Source organism: Polyodon spathula, chromosome 6 (assembly GCF_017654505.1).
Source record: "Polyodon spathula isolate WHYD16114869_AA chromosome 6, ASM1765450v1, whole genome shotgun sequence".
Taxonomy (NCBI): domain Eukaryota; kingdom Metazoa; phylum Chordata; class Actinopteri; order Acipenseriformes; family Polyodontidae; genus Polyodon; species Polyodon spathula.
The window spans coordinates 36,993,862-37,012,389 of NC_054539.1; the positions used below are offsets into that span (position 1 = coordinate 36,993,862).

General features: G+C 37.8%; 1 protein-coding gene across 1 annotated transcript in view; it reads right to left on the minus strand.

Moving 5' to 3' along the window:
• The window catches only part of galnt2 (UDP-N-acetyl-alpha-D-galactosamine:polypeptide N-acetylgalactosaminyltransferase 2), a 157,783-nt gene that overhangs the window by 70,072 nt on the left and 69,183 nt on the right, over window positions 1-18,528 (minus strand). Inside the window, exons 2-3 of the mRNA XM_041252811.1 lie at window positions 10,993-11,086; window positions 10,146-10,299 (exon numbers count right to left, since the gene is read on the minus strand). Of these exons, the coding sequence (XP_041108745.1) occupies window positions 10,146-10,299; window positions 10,993-11,086 (248 nt within the window). The remainder of the gene's footprint in view (window positions 1-10,145; window positions 10,300-10,992; window positions 11,087-18,528) is intronic.

Below are 18,528 nucleotides of genomic sequence, written 5' to 3' on the forward strand. Positions count from 1 at the left end.
TGTTTCCCTTTTTGTGGATCGGTATTACGTTTGCAATTTTCCAGTCTGTCGGTACCAACCCTGTGTCAAGAGACTGCTGTAATGTAATAACAGTATGGACATTATGGGGCAAATGGAAGTCATGACATATTATAACCAGTTCCTTGGTATAAAGGGCCACCTTATAACAAGGAGTGCTGTACGGCTTCATAATGGTGGGTAAGAAATTCTGCACAATTGTTACATAAAGAGTTCCCCACAAAACGCACCTGTTGGCTATTAATTGATCTATAAGTGTAATCGTTGGAAAGTGAACTGTGTAGCCTTGAATACATTAAGTTTGGAACCAGTTAGCCTACCATGGCCCCAGCTGGTATTTATAACTCTAAGTTTTAGAAGGTTTTTTTTTTTTTTTTTAATACATTGAGATTCACTCCAGTAATTAGTTAAAAAAAAAAAAACACAAACAAACAAACTCTACGCGGGGTACTTGATTTAACGCACTAAATTGTTGACACTACTTTACAATTAGAAGTGTAACATTTTCCCTCCCATTTCCTTTAAGAGCAAGGAATGGAATTGGAGCAGAAAGAATAATAATAATAACTTGAACTGCCAGGCAGTTTTACGGCTCCCAAGCCGCAGTATCAGTAACCGTCTAAGCGTGTTTAATTCTCAATGTCCCAAGTTTAAAATCAGCAACTTCAACTGTTCCACAGAAGAAGATTTTGAAAGTTTTTTTTTTCAAAAATGCATCAGGCAGCCATCTTGTTTAACACGAGTTTCTTAAAAGTCAGTTGTATTGCTACAGTGTCAAGGATGATGCTTGTGAAGTTTCTAGTTAGAAACATACATCTGGCGGCCATCTTATTTAATAAAACATAACCATTTTGATGAATAACTACCAAGTTTGGAGTTTGTTGGTCAAACGGTGTTCAAATAGCAGCAGTTTGTTGTTAAGGGAGCGTTTCGATAAGATTTGTGGCAGCCATTTGACATTAAAATTGATCGCAGAAACTTTTGCTTCACAAACTTGATGCGGGTTTGGATGCTGATGATATATGCCAAGTGTCAGATCAATCGCATCACCGGTTCCCAAGAAGAAGATTTTGAAAGGTTTTATCGAAAAATGCGTCACGGCGCCAATTGCAAGGAGCAAAATATTTTCAGCATCTGACAGTCAATGTATCCAGCTTGTTACCCGCCAAGTCAGAACCTGATCAGGCACACAGCCTTGAAGCAGCGTCAGTTTAAAGTTTTGGGAAGAAAAAAATAATAATCTTAACAATAACTAGGCTTCCCAGCCTTTGGCTTGGAAGCCTAATAATAATAATTATATTCCTCTTATTTGGGAAAAATTACTCTTGGGAAGCCTATACAATAGTGAAAAATAGAAGGTGGCCAAAAACAAATGGTTTTGACACACAGTACATTACTCTGTATTAACTAATGGTGGGATGAAAAAAATGACCAAATATTCTTTAAAAATTTAGATTAATATTCAACTACTCTTTTATTGTTAAGTATATACAAATGCAAGTAAGCCAAAACATTCAGTTACTGTATTAACAGTGTTGTGGAAGTTACTTTTAAAAAGTAATCCATTACAGTTACAAGAAAAAATGCAACTAGTTACAGTTAAACAGTGTTACTAACCAAGCACAGTTTACATCTGAGATATCATTTTTCTCAGTTTGGTCGGAAACATTCTGAGATCTAGGTATCGAACCCACTCGTTCTCTCTTATGATGACATTTTCTAGCAAGATGATATAAAAAGTTTGTGTGACATGCATGGTTTGACTTGTCCTGTTTGTCATCTGATTTTCCTGTTTATGCATTAGCCATAGTACTTTTTTTTTTTTTTTTTTTTTACTTGTAACTACTTTTTTTTCACATAAAATGTAATGCACTACAACATTTAGTCACCTGTCTGAAAAAGGAACCATTGCAGTTACAAGTTACTGAAATGTGTAACCAGATTATAGCAATGTGTTTATGTAACGAGTTACTCACAGAGTTAACCATACCAAACGATATAAACCAGAGGTTGGTTAGATAGTAGTAGAGGAAGCCACAGATAACAGTGAGCAAAAAGAAAGCCAAGAAAAAGAACAGGTTGCAGCATTGCAAATGTCCTGTACTGGGACAGATTTGAATTTTGTCCATGTACTAGCCCAGTAGCTACTGAGCTGACTAAGTGGGCTTTGATAGCTCCCGGCATTTCTTATCGAGGCTGTAACTCACTGCAGAATATGATCCAATTGGAAATTGTTTGCTTGGAGCCAGGTTTGCACTGGGACTGAGAACCAAAACAAATAAACAATTGTCTTGATGGTCTGATATCAAGAGTTCTATCAATGTAGAAAACCAGGGCTCTCCGGACATCAATTAAGTGGTATTTGGACTCTTCCTCAGATTTATGAGGTTTGGGTAGAAATCTGGAAATGTCATGACCTGATCCAAATTAAACTGTAAACAATAAGAACTGTGCATTATGCCTGCAGAAAATCCTATCCTTGAAACACTGGAAGTAAAGTGCATCAATGACTAGTGTTTGAAGCTCACTTAATCTTCTTGCTGATGTCATTGCCACAAGAAATTCTGTTTTCCAAGTAAGGAACTTCTTTCACATGCAACCATGGGTTTGAACCTGGTCCCATAAATTTACTGCGTACCAAGCTGAGGCTCCACTGAAGGGAGATGTGTTTCCATGGGGGCCTTAGGTGGTTAACCCCCCTAAAAAACCTAGATACAATGGGGTGGGAACCTCTCTGTGGCCTTCCCTGCCAGGTAGTATCTTAGAGACTACAGCAATGTGAACCTTTATGGAGGAAAGAGAAAGACTCTTGTGAAACAGGTGGCTAAGGTATGAGAAGAAAGCATACAGAGATATCTGTATGGGGCAGAGATTTTGAACTGCACCAAAATCTGATGGATTGCAGCCACCCTCTCCTCAGTGAGGTGCACGTTCCCTGAGAGTGTATTGAACTGGGCACCCAGAAAGACAAGAGACTTTATTGACCAATAGGCCCAGGTCCTAAAAAAAGTCCTGTCTCTGTGTTCCAAGGCTTCTTCCCTGAAGGGAGCCCACACCAACCAGTCGTCTATGTAAGGGGAGACACGAATGCCCATATGTGAGAGGGTGTGTGGGTAAGTCACTGATAGACAAGGGAGTCAGAAGGTTTATTTGAAAAGGCTACACAGGTGCACAAGATTTATTATTCCACAAGGGGGCACCCTTTGTGCCATAGTTTCTATACCAACAAAGGTAAGTTGGGTTTTGTACATAGTTCCAAGGGGTTTTACCAACAATGGTATTCAGGTAGACAGTTCTTAGTGCACGCACTGGTGAAGCGAAAGAAAGAGAAAATAAAAACTTAATAAAACTACAAACAAAAGTGCTACTACACCCAGGGTCTCGCGGCCTCCGACAGTCAGCAAGGCAAAAGACTCAATGACATTCTCTTAGTCACTGACTACTTTCAATGGAGTTGCTTAGATCCTTTGAGCTAAAATAAATAACACCCCAGTATGGGTGCATAAAATCACCAAATAGAACTGCTGTCTCTGCTGCCTTTTCTTTTACTCCATACACTTTCTTTCTCTTGGTTATTCCAGCTTCCACTGGATTGTATCCTGCATAGGCCAACACAGGAATAGAACAGCATCACTCTCAAGGGATCGACCATCCCCCCAAGACCCGCCCCCAACCAATCAAAGAGGTCCGAGCGATACACCCTAGCTTAACCTATTTGTATCATTGCCATGATTGGCAGGCGGGTCCAACAGGGCTTCTGACACCCTGCACGATCATGCATGCGCCCAATAGCCAGCACAGATCTCCCCTGTCACACCATACCTCAGAGATGCACTGCCACTTCGGCCCGTTCCTTGGTGAACACCCTGGGAGCTGTAGAAATTCTGAAAGGAAGCACCCTGAATTGGTATTGATGGTCTTTGATGGAGAACCAGAGGTATCTTCCCAAAATCCCTTTGTATAGGGAGATGGAAATCAGCCAGTTTTCTAGTTAAACTGCCTTGATTGTGGTGGCTGGGGATACCATCTTGAATGTCTCTGAAAGGAAATAATTGTTCAGAGGTTTAAAATGGGTCTAAACTTCCTGTTCTTTTTCTGAATTATAAGTAATGGCCTTGCCTTTGTAACGATGAGGAGACCTGTTCTATGTCATGGGAATAGAGCATGGATTTGATCTCTTCTTGTAGGATGACCCTCTGCGGACGTGACTAGTCCATCAGCATGCAGATTATGCCTGTTGCTGGTGGTTGAGAGCAGAATGGTATTCTGTAACCATACTGTATGTGCCGCAGGACCCAGGGATCGGACGTTACATTCTGCCAGCTTGTCAAAAATGAGAAACCCTTCCCCCTACTGGCAGAGATGAGGGTGTGGAACAGGTTGGTGATGTGACAGGTCAGGAGGAAGTAGAGGGCTTCTCTATTTCCTTAGTATGGCCAAGGGAGGATCTATAGTGACTGGATCCTTGGTCACGCTGAAAGCGGGCTTGTCTACAAAAAGATGATTGACTTGGCTGATGCCTGAAAGACATCTGCCTGTTAAAGGACCCCCTACTGAAGGCTATGCCCCTCCCAACTGTCGAACAGGATCTAACATCCTGTCTTGCCTCTTTCATCTGAGACAAGGTGCCCTTAAGACCGGTTCAGGATGTGAAGGACCTGGACGATGCGCTCACTGCTGGTGTAGTTGGAGTGGAATCTAGCTTGGGTTGTTTAAAAAGGTGATCCTCACAGCCTGCTGACACCCTATAGAATTTATCTACTTTCGGGAGACGTTACTATTATTTCATCATTTAGCAGACACTTATCCAAAGAGAATTGGGGGTGAACTATGCATCACAACTGTTGGTGCAAACTTACAATAGGACCTCGGTTTTATATCTCATCCGAAGGAGACATGCTGCAGTACTGCTACTCTTGCGATCGTGTGGGTGTTGTGGTACCAGCACAGGATGCTCTCTGCAGGCGCGTATCTCTCCATGCTACCGCGGGAAAGCTCAGATTTGCTAGACCGCTTTCTCGGGGGAGACATGGCAGAGCACCACTGTTCTTTGGGACTGCTCTGTCTTTTCACAGTTCTTGAAGAGGATGATGTATGGGCTTTACTAGATTGCTGAGCTTAGGGCAATGGAGCCCCTGCCCACTGTGTCAATCCGACACATCAACACACATTAAACATAAATCCCTTTAAGATGGTGAAAGTGGGGAACGAAACAGTACAAACAGAAGGCATGACACACAACTAGAAAAATATATATAGTGATAGCCAAAACCCGCTATTTACATGTCAGGATACTGTTGCAGTGCAAAAACATGAAAACATTGCAGCTTTGCAATCCTGCTTTTCCTGTCAGCAATAAATCAGCAGCAGTTCATTAGTCTTGCCACCCGATGGCAAGACAGCAGAAAATGCATTAAAACAAAACAGCAGGAAGCGCTGAGGACTTAAAAAGACAATTGTGCATTTTGTCACAGCATTGCTAAACTACACATGGTTAACCCTGTGAATAAATAAAGTGCAATTCCCCGTGCTGACATATTACATTTTACTTGCACGTGAAGTGCTGTGCAATCCTTGTGCCTAAATACAAATATACATGTTCTCTGGGTGATGCGCTGTGTTAGATTTGAGCCAAACATAACACTTTGCATTAGGCCAAAAAGTTCCATTTTAGCTTCATCAGACCACAAAACTTTTTGCCACATGGCTACATAATCTCCTGACTGTTTTTTGGCATACTTCAAAATGGGATTCAAGGTGGGCTTTCTTGAGTAATGGCTTCCTTCTTGCCACCCTACCATACAGGTAAGATTTGTGGAGTGCTTGGGATGTTGTTGTCACATGCATACTTTGACCATTCTTGGCCATAAAAGCCTGTAGCTCTTGCAAAGTTGCCATTGGTGTCTTGGTCTTTTTATTGCACTTGCCAACTTGGCATTGGCATCTCTCAGTGGTTCAGCTGTGGGTACATGCTTGGCAGTTTCCCTCTTTTCCAAATGCTTCTTCAGAAGTTGCTCCTCCAACTGTAAAATACATTCTCTCCTTGGTAAATTCGTCTCTGTGCATTCTTTGTAAAGTACCCAGGAGTTGATGGCTGCAGGTCCAACACATTGTAAAACACCAGAAAAAGCCCACATCGGGAGCCAGCTTTCACGGAACACTTCTGTGTCATTTAAGAACATAAGAACATAAGAAAGTTTACAAACGAGAGGAGGCCATTTGGCCCATCTTGCTCGTTTGGTTGTTAGTAGCTTATTGATCCCAAAATCTCATCAAGCAGCTTCTTGAAGGATCCCAGGGTGTCAGCTTCAACAACATTACTGGGGAGTTGATTCCAGACCCTCACAATTCTCTGTGTAAAAAAGTGTCTCCTATTTTCTGTTCTGAATGCCCCTTTTTCTAAACTCCATTTGTGACCCCTGGTCCTTGTTTCTTTTTTCAGGCTGAAAAAGTCCCTTGGGTCGACACTGTCAACACCTTTTAGAATTTTGAATGCTTGAATTAGGTCGCCACGTAGTCTTCTTTGTTCAAGACTGAACAGATTCAATTCTTTTAGCCTGTCTGCATATGACATGCCTTTTAAGCCCGGAATAATTCTGGTCGCTCTTCTTTGCACTCTTTCTAGAGCAGCAATATCTTTTTTATAGCGAGGTGACCAGAACTGAACACAATATTCAAGATGAGGTCTTACTAATGCATTGTACAGTTTTAACATTACTTCCCTTGATTTAAATTCAACACTTTTCACAATGTATCCGAGCATCTTGTTAGCCTTTTTTATAGCTTCCCCACATTGTCTAGATGAAGACATTTCTGAGTCAACAAAAACTCCTAGGTCTTTTTCATAGATTCCTTCTCCAATTTCAATATCTCCCATATGATATTTATAATGTACATTTTTATTTCCTGCGTGCAGTACCTTACACTTTTCTCTATTAAATGTCATTTGCCATGTGTCTGCCCAGTTCTGAATCTTGTCTAGATCATTTTGAATGACCTTTGCTGCTGCAACAGTGTTTGCCACTCCTCCTACTTTTGTGTCATCTGCAAATTTAACAAGTTTGCTTACTATACCAGAATCTAAATCATTAATGTAGATTAGGAATAGCAGAGGACCTAATACTGATCCCTGTGGTACACCGCTGGTTACCACACTCCATTCTGAGGTTTTTCCTCTAATCAGTACTTTCTGTTTTCTACATGTTAACCACTCCCTAATCCATGTACATGTGTTTCCTTGAATCCCAACTGCGTTCAGTTTGAGAATTAATCTTTTGTGCGGGACTTTGTCAAAAGCTTTCTGGAAATCTAAATAAACCATGTCATATGCTTTGCAATTATCCATTATCGATGTTGCATCCTCAAAAAAATCAAGCAAGTTAGTTAGACACAATCTCCCTTTCCTAAAACCATGTTGACTGTCTCCCAGTACCCTGTTACCATATAGGTAATTTTCCATTTTGGATGTTATTATAGTTTCCATAAGTTTGCATATAATAGAAGTCAGGCTTACTGGTCTGTAGTTACCTGGTTCAGTTTTGTTTCCCTTTTTGTGGATCGGTATTACGTTAGCAATTTTCCAGTCTGTCGGTACCACCCCTGTGTCAAGAGACTGCTGCATGATCTTGGTTAGCGGTTTGTAAATTACTTCTTTCATTTCTTTGAGTACTACTGGGAGGATCTCATCTGGCCCAGGGGATTTGTTTATTTTAAGAGCTCCTAGTCCCTTTAACACTTCTGCCTCAGTTATGCTAAAGTTATTTAAAACTGGATAGGAACTGGATGACATGTGGGGCATGTTGTCAGTATCTTCCTTTGTAAAAACTTGTGAAAAGTAATTTGATCCAAAACATTAACTCCATATTTTCCTGCACTGTAAAACTCCATGGTCTCTGGTATTTATTTTCACTAGTCCCAATGCTAATTGACTGACCAAAACAGCACAGCTGGCAAGCAGGCACCATCCTTTGAAAAGGCTGATTGAAAAACAATAGACTGTCAGTCATTCACTCAGGCAGAGAGTAGAGACTAATCTAATTACAGCTAAGCACATTGTGGACTAGTAAATAAAAATAATGAAGTAGAATAATGTTCTGTATAATCACAATACAATTTTTTTCTGTGTGGCCGTCAATGTGACTGCTTCCAGGGCTTTTAGGTATAATGCAATATATCTCCTTTATTTCTACACTCCTGTGTTTCATGCTTTGTGAGAATATTTAACACATACGGACAGAAAGGTACATGAACGCACAGCCCCATGTGTTACACGACTGGAGAAAATTACATTTTTAAAACCAAAAACTGCCAAAATGACTGCCGCAGGGATTTTAGTGTTAATTAGCATGTGGCTGTCCAAAGGCAGCCATCTTGGCCCCAGGCTGTTCTTTTGCACGTGAGCCAAGACGGCTGTCTGCCACAAAACACACACTTCTCAGTGTGCAGTGTGTCCTGTCTCTAAACCGTTCGTACTGTGGACTTATTTTTCCCTACTTGGTCAAAGAACCATGTCATAGCTACTTCCAGCAGATGTCAGATAATAAAAAGGATTGCTTGGTACAGCTTTTAGTAGAAAGTTGCATGAGTTTACGTCACAAATGGGATTTTTACTGCTATAGTCTCATAAGCACAAGCCTTAATAAATACCAGGACTGGTTTAGGGCTAGAGTTTAGTACCACCAAGTTAAGATTTTGACACAGGTTTCTATGCAAACAAACTTGTATTTTTGGTCAATTGTATGGTATTTGAATGTTATAATACGATTTGCCACCCCCCCCCCCCCCCCCCCCCCCCCTTTAAAGTCGTGAACTTCATACAGCGCGAGGTATGTGCGTTGTATGTGCTGCTTCATCACATAAAATCATGACAGTGGAGAAAGAGTATCAACTGTCTAATCTGCATGGAAACCCGGTCAGTGTTAGTTAGGGAAGTCCTGAGGTGAAAACTTGTAACACAGCCAGCCCTTATCTTTACATGTTTCCATTTATTTTTTCAGTAAACACTACATTTCAGTGAGTGAGTTCTACATTTTTCCGATATTAAATACGCCACAGCAAGTACATTGAAGTTTTATCTGAGATATTTCCAAACCATTTTTCATTACCATAATGTTGTGAATGACAGTTTTCCTACTGCAATCACTAATTTGTAGTACTTTTTATTTTTAATTCCCTAGAATTATTATTATTTTTTTTTCTCTCAGTAGCACACTTCCTAATTACAGCCCCAGGTATTTCTATACTTTCACCTAACCTGTAAAATGGTCAGTTTGAGAAATAAACTCAGGTTTTCCCTGCAGCAGGCTGACCCAGAAAAACTCAAAACCAAGAACTGCCAATGTGGGACCTTCTCAAATGCACCAGATTTGACAGAAAAGCCAGTGAACCAGAATCTACAGCTTTCACTATTATCACTTCCCTTAAAGAGTAAGTAGGTGGATTCTGAAAAATATACCATTATACGTCCCTACGTGTTGCTTCAACTGTTTAAATAACGTACCTGTAATTTCTCTTTTCATTGTTAACATCCTGCCAAGTTTTTACACTTATAAAATGTAAGTTATTTCAAAGCTCTTTTAAAAATGTTCGCTCCAGTGCACTGAGTGTAAAGATTATTTCCCACATTGTCAAACAGGTAGCACACCGATAACGATCCATGATGTGGTACGTCTTTAAAAAAAACAAAAAAACAATGCTATATTTTTCGGAACCCTGCTACTTACTCTTTAAACCCATTCCACACTTGTCTCCTTGAATTTCTTTACCCTCCACTGTGTTCTATCTTCTCTTATCATCCAAACCATATAGAGTCAGAACTTAATCTCTTAGTACATTCTAACAAGATACTTGCAGCTGATGCTTTCTCAATAAGATTTGAGAAACAACAATTGTGTATTAAGACACCCATACAAGCCAGAAAAGATCATCCCTAGAATCATGAGATTTATGTGATCCATAGACATGTACTTAGGTCTGCACAATATCCCCGTTACCATGGGGTATACATTCCATGTAGAGGATAATAACTCTGTAACCACCCTTAATTATGTAGAATCACTGAACGTGTGTTGTTACTCGACACAGATTACTATTGTACTTGCAACATACAGTTTCATGCTTGAACTTACTGATCATGTCTTGTGTCTGGCACACCTCTATCCATTTGTAGCTTGTCACTCTCAACTTGGTTAAATTTATTGCGAGCATAAGGATCCTGGCCAGGTTTGACTACTGTAGCACCAACATACAAATCCTGGTTAAAGTCCTGCCACCTCCTTTTCCCTGCAATGACAGAAAAAAACAAAGATTTTCCAGATAAATCTATATTTTTTCAAGAAAGAACTCAGCAACTCAAACTCCCAGAAGCAACTCACGCATCTTCTTCAACAGGAAGCTCAGCATAGAAAAGTGCAAAATTCACCCACCACTTTTACAAATAAGAAAAATAATTTTTAACATAAATCTAAAATATTTAACATAATGTGTGACTCTTTCACATAGGAAAATGTATAGAAGTAATTTTCTAGCACCCACGTAAATAGTAAATAAAAACCAATTAAATTTTAGATTTTCTGAATTTCTCTTTCAATTACTTATATAAATCCGTTTGTTCTTTTAACAACATGAAACAATTTATCACATGCTGATTTGACCAACAATGGAGTTGGACTCCCTTCTAAGATACATCAGATGCCAAGTTCTGTTGGAAATGAGCAAAACGTACCAGACGGAAAAAATGCTGAATGCTTAAGAAATAAAAATGATTAAATCCAAGAAAGGGGGCATATTTTTAAGAACTCTGTCTGGCTTAGTCCAAGAAGCCCTTTGTTGCCTGGTTAGTTTTTTCCTCTCAGCCAATAAAAATGTTTTGTTTCCCCCACTTCTGCTCTAAAAAAAAAACTTTCAGATTAATCCATAGCAGCTGGTTCATTTTCCATTTTGAAGGTCCTTACAAATTAACAAAACTACACTTACCTGGAGGTAGCGTCTCCAAACTGTTTGCTTTGTCTTCTGCATTGATGCTGTGCGTTTCTTTCCTTTTCAAAGACTCACTGCCATTCCAGTTATCCTGTAAAGCAAACAGAAAACACTGAGAACAAATCTTTCAAGGATTCAGGTGATAGTGCTTTAGCTTGTACTTGCAAGAATGTCTTTTTCTTCTCGCAAACATAATTAACATTTTGGCCTCTAAACATTTGGAAATTTGCCAAAACACAGCAATTAAAACAGAGTCGCCCTCCTAAACCCTCAATACAGACACTTTACATTAGTAGGGGGGGTCATGTGCGTTTTTACATTTATAAATAAAGAAACAAGTGGATATAAGCAAATAATATTTTATCTCTTTAAAAACACCAAGCGGAATACATAATGAAAAAATACTTAACATTAAAAAGAAAAAGAGTGACCTTTATGGTTTCTTAAGAACTTTTTCTGAAAAAGACACCAATTCCAAGACACTACAAGTGAATATTTATAAGAAAAGTAAAATATCCAAATAGAACTGAAATTGCATGTGTGAATATTAGTATACATTGTTGTGAGACAATATATGCATTAAGAAAAGTTTATTATTAAAAAGCAGTAATTCAATATATACATAAGGCTCCAAATAGGACACAAGGCCAATTAATCAATCAAACAATGTTCAATTGAAGCTCACAATTTAAAGCGGTAGTAGTCAATTACTTATTGTATCTCTAAAACTCATGCATGTGCATTAGTGTGCGTTTTAGAATAAAATAAGTTTAGAAGGTTGTTGATATACATGGTGAAGAACCAGGTTTCTACGGATTTCAGTGTTTTACAGTCTTATATACTGTTAAACTCAATTAAAACTGTGTTGTGGTAGAGCAGAAGAACGCAAGAAAACAATGAGACAGAAATTGTTGTAAAAAATGACCTCAGCGACATGGCTTCCCTGGGCTGTTAGGCATGCAGACTGATGGCCCTCTGAAAGCAGAGGCTCCTGAGTGATGAGGAAATCATCCAACCCTCCAAAAAAGCCAAGCAAAATTTCTACTCTGATTCTTAGCAATACATGTAGTTTTCCCATGGCCCCTTCCAAAAAATAGATAAATAAAATTAAAATAAAAAATAAAATAAATGATTAAAAAAAAAAACTTGTTTTATGACAAGTGCTCTCCTAATGTACATGTCCCCAGAAAACAGAAAACGGGTGTATATTATTCCTTATAGTAAGTACATCACACATACTGTACAAATACTGTGGTGCATAGTCACATTGATGCACACTATTTGCACCTGCATCAGGTTAATTTAAATGAAGGCTGTTTTAGGCCTGTAAAAACAAGACAGTAAAATCTGCATTGCAAATCGCTTGTTCTAAAAATAAATACATCTGCTCATTAAGTGAGGGTGATTGTCTTGTCTTCCACCAAGCTAAAACTATTTAATCACCTGTCAATAAATGAGCTGCTAGTTTATCCACATGGTCGAGACTCTCAAAGTGCCATATATTAATCATACTGCTGTATGAGAAGACTACCCTTAGATTTTACTAAGCTCATTCAGTCAGGGAAATTATACATTTACACAACAATGTAGTGAGAGCACATTGTTATTATTATTAATAATAATAATAATAATAATAATAATAATAATAATAATAATAATAACCTTGATAGTCAGTTGTGACTTCATGAAGTAGAGAAAAGCAATGGTACTGTAGAGTACTGTTTACAAATATGACTGGAATATAATATATATATATATATATATATAATATATATATATATATATATATATATATATATATATATATAAAATGTAAACGAGCCTTGTGGCTCGGGTTCGTTTCGCCCTTTTAAAGTACTGACCCAAACACAGAGGTTTTTGAAAGCTCTTGCATGGTAGGATTTTTAATACAGCAAAATAAACATAACAGAAAAACAAAAACCTAGCTCTATATGAGCACTAACTACCACATACAGGAACCTAACAGTAAAAATAGGACAGCTAAGCTGTTTACCTGTTAAATAAAAAAATCTAACAAAACACACAGTTTTTAAACACAAGATGGCTTTACACAGTGCCTTTATCTTTACCTTGATACACTTGAGCACGCTATCAAGCGGACTCTCCAGACAGCAGCAGCCCAGGACAGACTGGCTGTTTTCTTTAAATACCCTGCACCTGGCTCTAATTTACAATGATAGCCAGGTGCAGGTTATAATTAACAATAAAACAATTAACAATTAAATTAAGCAAATGTGCATTTACACATTCTTTTTTTCCCCAGCAGAGAGGAATTAACCCTCCTAATTATCTATTATCTATCCTATCTATCTATCTATCTATCTATCTATCTATCTATCTATCTATCTATCTATCTATCTATCTATCTATCTATCTATCTATCTATCTATCTATCTATCTATATATCTATCTATATATATATATATATATATATATATATATATATATATATATATATATATATATATATAAGCTGAAGTGTCCTGTTATGCTATTAGTAAACACTGGAATGGACCAAACTAATAAGCAATGGGGGTCCAGTCCACCAGTCCTGTCCTGTAAGGCCTTCAAATGTATTGCGAATGATGCATATTGTCTAGACATAGTGCAAAACACGAGATTGCAAACTGATAAATCAACTGATGCATCAAGTATAAATACATTTAAGCAAATAACTGCTCTACCATGCATGGGTTAAAAGTACAAATAAGCAAACAATGTGTGGAAGAGACAACTTAACTGGATGAATGAGAAAGATTAAAAGAAATAGAGGAACAGACAACCGATTTATAATGTATCGGAAGCAGCAGTAGGAAGCACTCTCAGGGGGGTGAGTGTGGTGTTGCTCAGTCGAGGTGAATGACTGAACAGTTTGACTTTCTATTAATTTCCTCAATCCACCAGGTGACACCTCAACATGAACATGTATGTACACTACAGACAGGCTACAAGTATCACACAGCTGTACAATACAGCCAGGCTACATGTATCATACAGCTGTACAATACAGACAGGATACAAGTATCACACGCTGTACAATACAGACAGGATGCTTTGAGTGGGGTTTTAATCTGTTTTCTGACCGCAGATAAAAAGAGTTAGAAGTCTTGTGAAAAGTGTTCTACTACAAGGCAGCAATGAGCCATGAATGTCTTCAACTAAAACAGCACATTATTGTCTGAAGAACACTTCCATAAGTGGAACACCAGGATCTAAGAAACCAGCATATACAATGTGGCAGTTTTTCTTTTACGGTTTCTGAGATCAAAACCACAATAGATAATTTTTTATTGATTTAAATTAAAGTCCTTTACTCTTTCATTCTGGAGATTAAGTTGTTTAGGATACATTTTACATTCTGGTATGTTTGTTTTGCACCCTCAGCTACACGAGGAGTGGGTTGTTAAAATTGCAGTTGGCACTGCAGGGCGTGACTACAGTAAATATGCACGCTGCCACACTTAAGTCTGTCTATCTTGATGTGTACAGCTATGGCCAAAAGTTTTGAATCAATCATCTAGAATTTCAGGATTGAGATAAAATAAAAAAAAATAAAAAAACATAATTTAAGAGATCTTATTTTGCATCATGTAATCAAATTAACTACAAAATACTGCAAATGTCTACCGGAATGGGGTTACCAAGGTAATCTATTTTTGTGTTTTCTATCAGGTGTAGTTTTTAAAACGCACCTAATGAAAGTTTTGGTCATTTCAAATGTGTCACTGTAACAAAGAAATCTAACTTCCACACACAAGTTCATAACCCCTCAGCTCCAAGCTAGTGCCACTGGAAGCACACCCTGTAATTTTTTATTCCAGCTCTAAACCCAGACAATACAAAAATGTAGAATAACGCCAGTTCGGTTAAGACTATGTGGTACTTTAGCCTCACCAAAGTGGCCATAAGCAGTGCTCGAATGCATGACAAACGAAACTCAAAAATCTGCCAAAAATTCAAAATCCATGGATACCAAATTGTTTTGCTTGATTCTTGTAGATCTCTTCAACATCTATCCATATTAGCATAGTACAGATGGTTGCACATATGTAATTGCATATTTGGTAATCGTACTGAATGTGTATTCCAAAGCTACTAAGAAAAAGCTTAGCCTTGAATCCAGGATTGTGTGGGTAAATCTTGATTGGTAACTGCTGTACATCAAAGCTCTTTTTCAGTATAGCTCCGTTCCAGTTATCCTGGTTGTAAAGTACCAGAGCTGTGCTCATAGTATCTAGAAACCATGTGCATGTAGTTACTGACTCATGGGATTCCTGTGCACACATCAATGCCAGACAAAGTTCAGTTCCAAAAGCAGAGTTGCCCTGCATTGAATTTTGTGGGTTTTTAAAACTTGTAAAAAGGGCATTGGATTTGAGTCTTAAGTTTTAGGTTTTGTGAATCTTAGATTGTGGTACTTGGAGCTAAAAAACACCTCACTTTCAAATGCATAAAATCACAGCTGCAGCAAGCCAACAGCAAAATTCAGCAGAGTGAATGGAAATCCAAGTAAATCAAGCACAACTGCAATAATGGACTTGCAGCCTGTTGTGATTATGATCCACCTTGCATTCTAAACGTGCTACCCTCTTAAAGCCTTATTTTTTTTTAAATGATTATAAAAGCAAGATATACAATGGAGTAATGTTTAGTTTGAACTGGATCCATAAAACCCTCCCTACTTTGTTTGTTAATTCCACTTGAAACATTGTTGTGATGTCACCCTTTGTCCTTTTGGTTGATTAATTAACTTAAAGTGGCCGAGTGGCTTTGAAGAGAAGGGGAGTGCGGGGGCAGATATATTGTTGATTAACGAATCCACAGTTTGTGCTACGAATCCACAGAAAACTGGATTCATTAACAAAACCACAGTGAGTCACAACAATTAAACAGAAAAGAGAATACCATTTTATTAAGCAGTCGTTTCAACAATTAGTATTATATTTCAAATGAAACACTACAAAAGGGCTTGAGATTTCAATTTAGCATTTCATATGGTTTGCTAAAAGTAGGGTAATACAATTATACATTATAATTATGACAAAGACTCTTTATTTTAAATAAAAATACATTGATTGATTGATATTTACAGCATAACAGTTCTGGGTTCCTAACAGGAATAATAATCAAATATCTGAAGACAACAATAGGATAGCTGACTTGTGTGCAGCAGAACAGACCTGATGCTGCATTAAATCCAACGATGAACTGTAAGAAGAATATATAAAAATATTTTAGGTTGAATCCTAAATAACACTGATGGTTTAAGTTATTATTATTATTATTATTATTATATTATTATTATTATTATTATTATTACAGAATGTACTTCAAAATTACCTTTTGTAATTTGTTTACCTTGCTTAATTTACATTAGCAGAAATGTTTTGTTAAGTAACAAATTCAAGTTTGACAATTTCGCGTAACCACGAATTTAATATTTAAAAATTATATCTTTTTCTTTTTTTTTTTTTTTTGGTTAAGTGAACAATTTAAGTTGTGCTGCTTAAAACAAATGCATACATTGCTGTCAATCACACAATATAATTGTATTCATTTTCAGAAGTTAATGCAACAAGTAAACAATACCTGTTCATTTTTGTCATAAATACAAAAAATGAAATGATATCTGTGTATTTAACATTTATAATCATAAAACAATTAAAATATAGGCATGTGTCCTGTTCTAGTAGTTTACAATAGCTTACCAGCACTATCTACTATTATCAGTATTGGCCAAGAAAACCTCTACTAATTTCATGTATTTGTGCAGATTTCAAACTGGCAGATGATTGCATTTTAAGCTGCCGGCATTGCTGCATAGGCACATAAATATTTACTGCAATTGAACGGAGTTGAACTGAAAATGGTATCAAAAGGTACATGCATAAAAAAGTTTTTATTTTAAAGATTTTAAATGTAGGGTATAATATATATATATATATATATATATATATATATATATATATATATATATATATATATATATATATATATATATATATATATATAATCACCCTTATATATATACTAATAACTGTAAGAGTCTGGACTGACGGACTTACACTGTCTGTATTTTTACATGTCATATTTCTAAGTCTACACGTTCAGTAAGTCTTCTTTTTACAGTTGACAGGAGACGTGTGACGTGCGTCATTTACGAAGTAATTGTGCGTGCGAATGATTCAATCAGAATAGGCAATATCAGAATCTTATAGTCTTACACAGTACTAAGTTAATCCACTTGAACAGGATCATCACGAATCTGATTTGGTATGCTGCTGCAATCAGAATCTTGTTTAAACTGATTTAGCAGATTATCCACCTGTGATGATTGTAAATTACCTTTGAATTCTATTGCTCAAAGTGTCTTGATGAAAAACACGTGGCAACACCCGTGGTAATGAACAAATACCATAATCTATGTTAAAAATGCACTTTTCTGATCGCAGGACGAGATGGCACATGCACAGAAAACAAATGCGTTTCACACAGTACAGAGGAGACAGGTGCAATTGCGAAACTTAGACTTACTGATATTAGAAGGTTTTATATGGTTTTAATTTTTAACCATTAATTCAAATTTCACTTTGATCATTTACTGCTGCAACTTATCTGTAAATATATATTTAAAAAAAATAAATAAAACAAGCACGACGGAAATAAAGGCAGAGTTCCAAATGTTAGTAATATCTTTGGTGTAAGTGTGCTGCGCATTTCTCAGACTCGTCCATTCTGTTGTCGTTTGGATCCACCTGTCCACACTTGATCTGTTCTGAGTCATATCGCACCTGTACCAGTACAAGACTTGCTCTTGTCTGGGGTACGTATGGATGCGGTCATCCCGGTACCCTACCAAGTCCAGTGGAACAGACATTGCGATAGTAAAATGCAAGTGTGAACAGGGCTTAAAGATGTTATAAGGTTTGCAGTGCTCTAATTAAAATGTAATCTCAGATAAAACATATAAAAAATGGTACAACAACCACCAAATCAAATGGTCATTTGCCAAACTGACCGAGACCACCTCTTTAGGTGGACTTGGTACAGTCCGTTTCCCAAGCAGACTTTGTTGTTCACACGTCACACCAAACCCTTTAAATCAGGGGTTCCCTTTCATTTCGAAAATAACCATCAGCGTATGGGACATTGGCGTCAGGCAGTAGGATTGGCTGAGCTTTATAGCAAAGCTGCCGATAGGCCTCTGCGCGAACTGCCGTGTAAGCCCGCCCCCCTGGGAGCTTACTATATGCAGCGCGCAGAGACTCTCTTCCCCTTTTGTCTTCAGCATCGGTAGCGGTAGGTAACTGAGCTCGTGACTGTACTCACTAAGCTTAGGATTGAGAAGCTGGTTTTGGCCCCTTCTCTGAGTTTATTTCAGTTACGTTTATATATCTTTGTCGACACCAAGAGTTGCCTCGCTGGAACGGTCTCTCTCCCTGTTCAGGTTGAGAGAAACAATCAGCATGGAGCTGTGCCAGCGCATGCTGGGGCTGATGGCTGTCGCCTCAC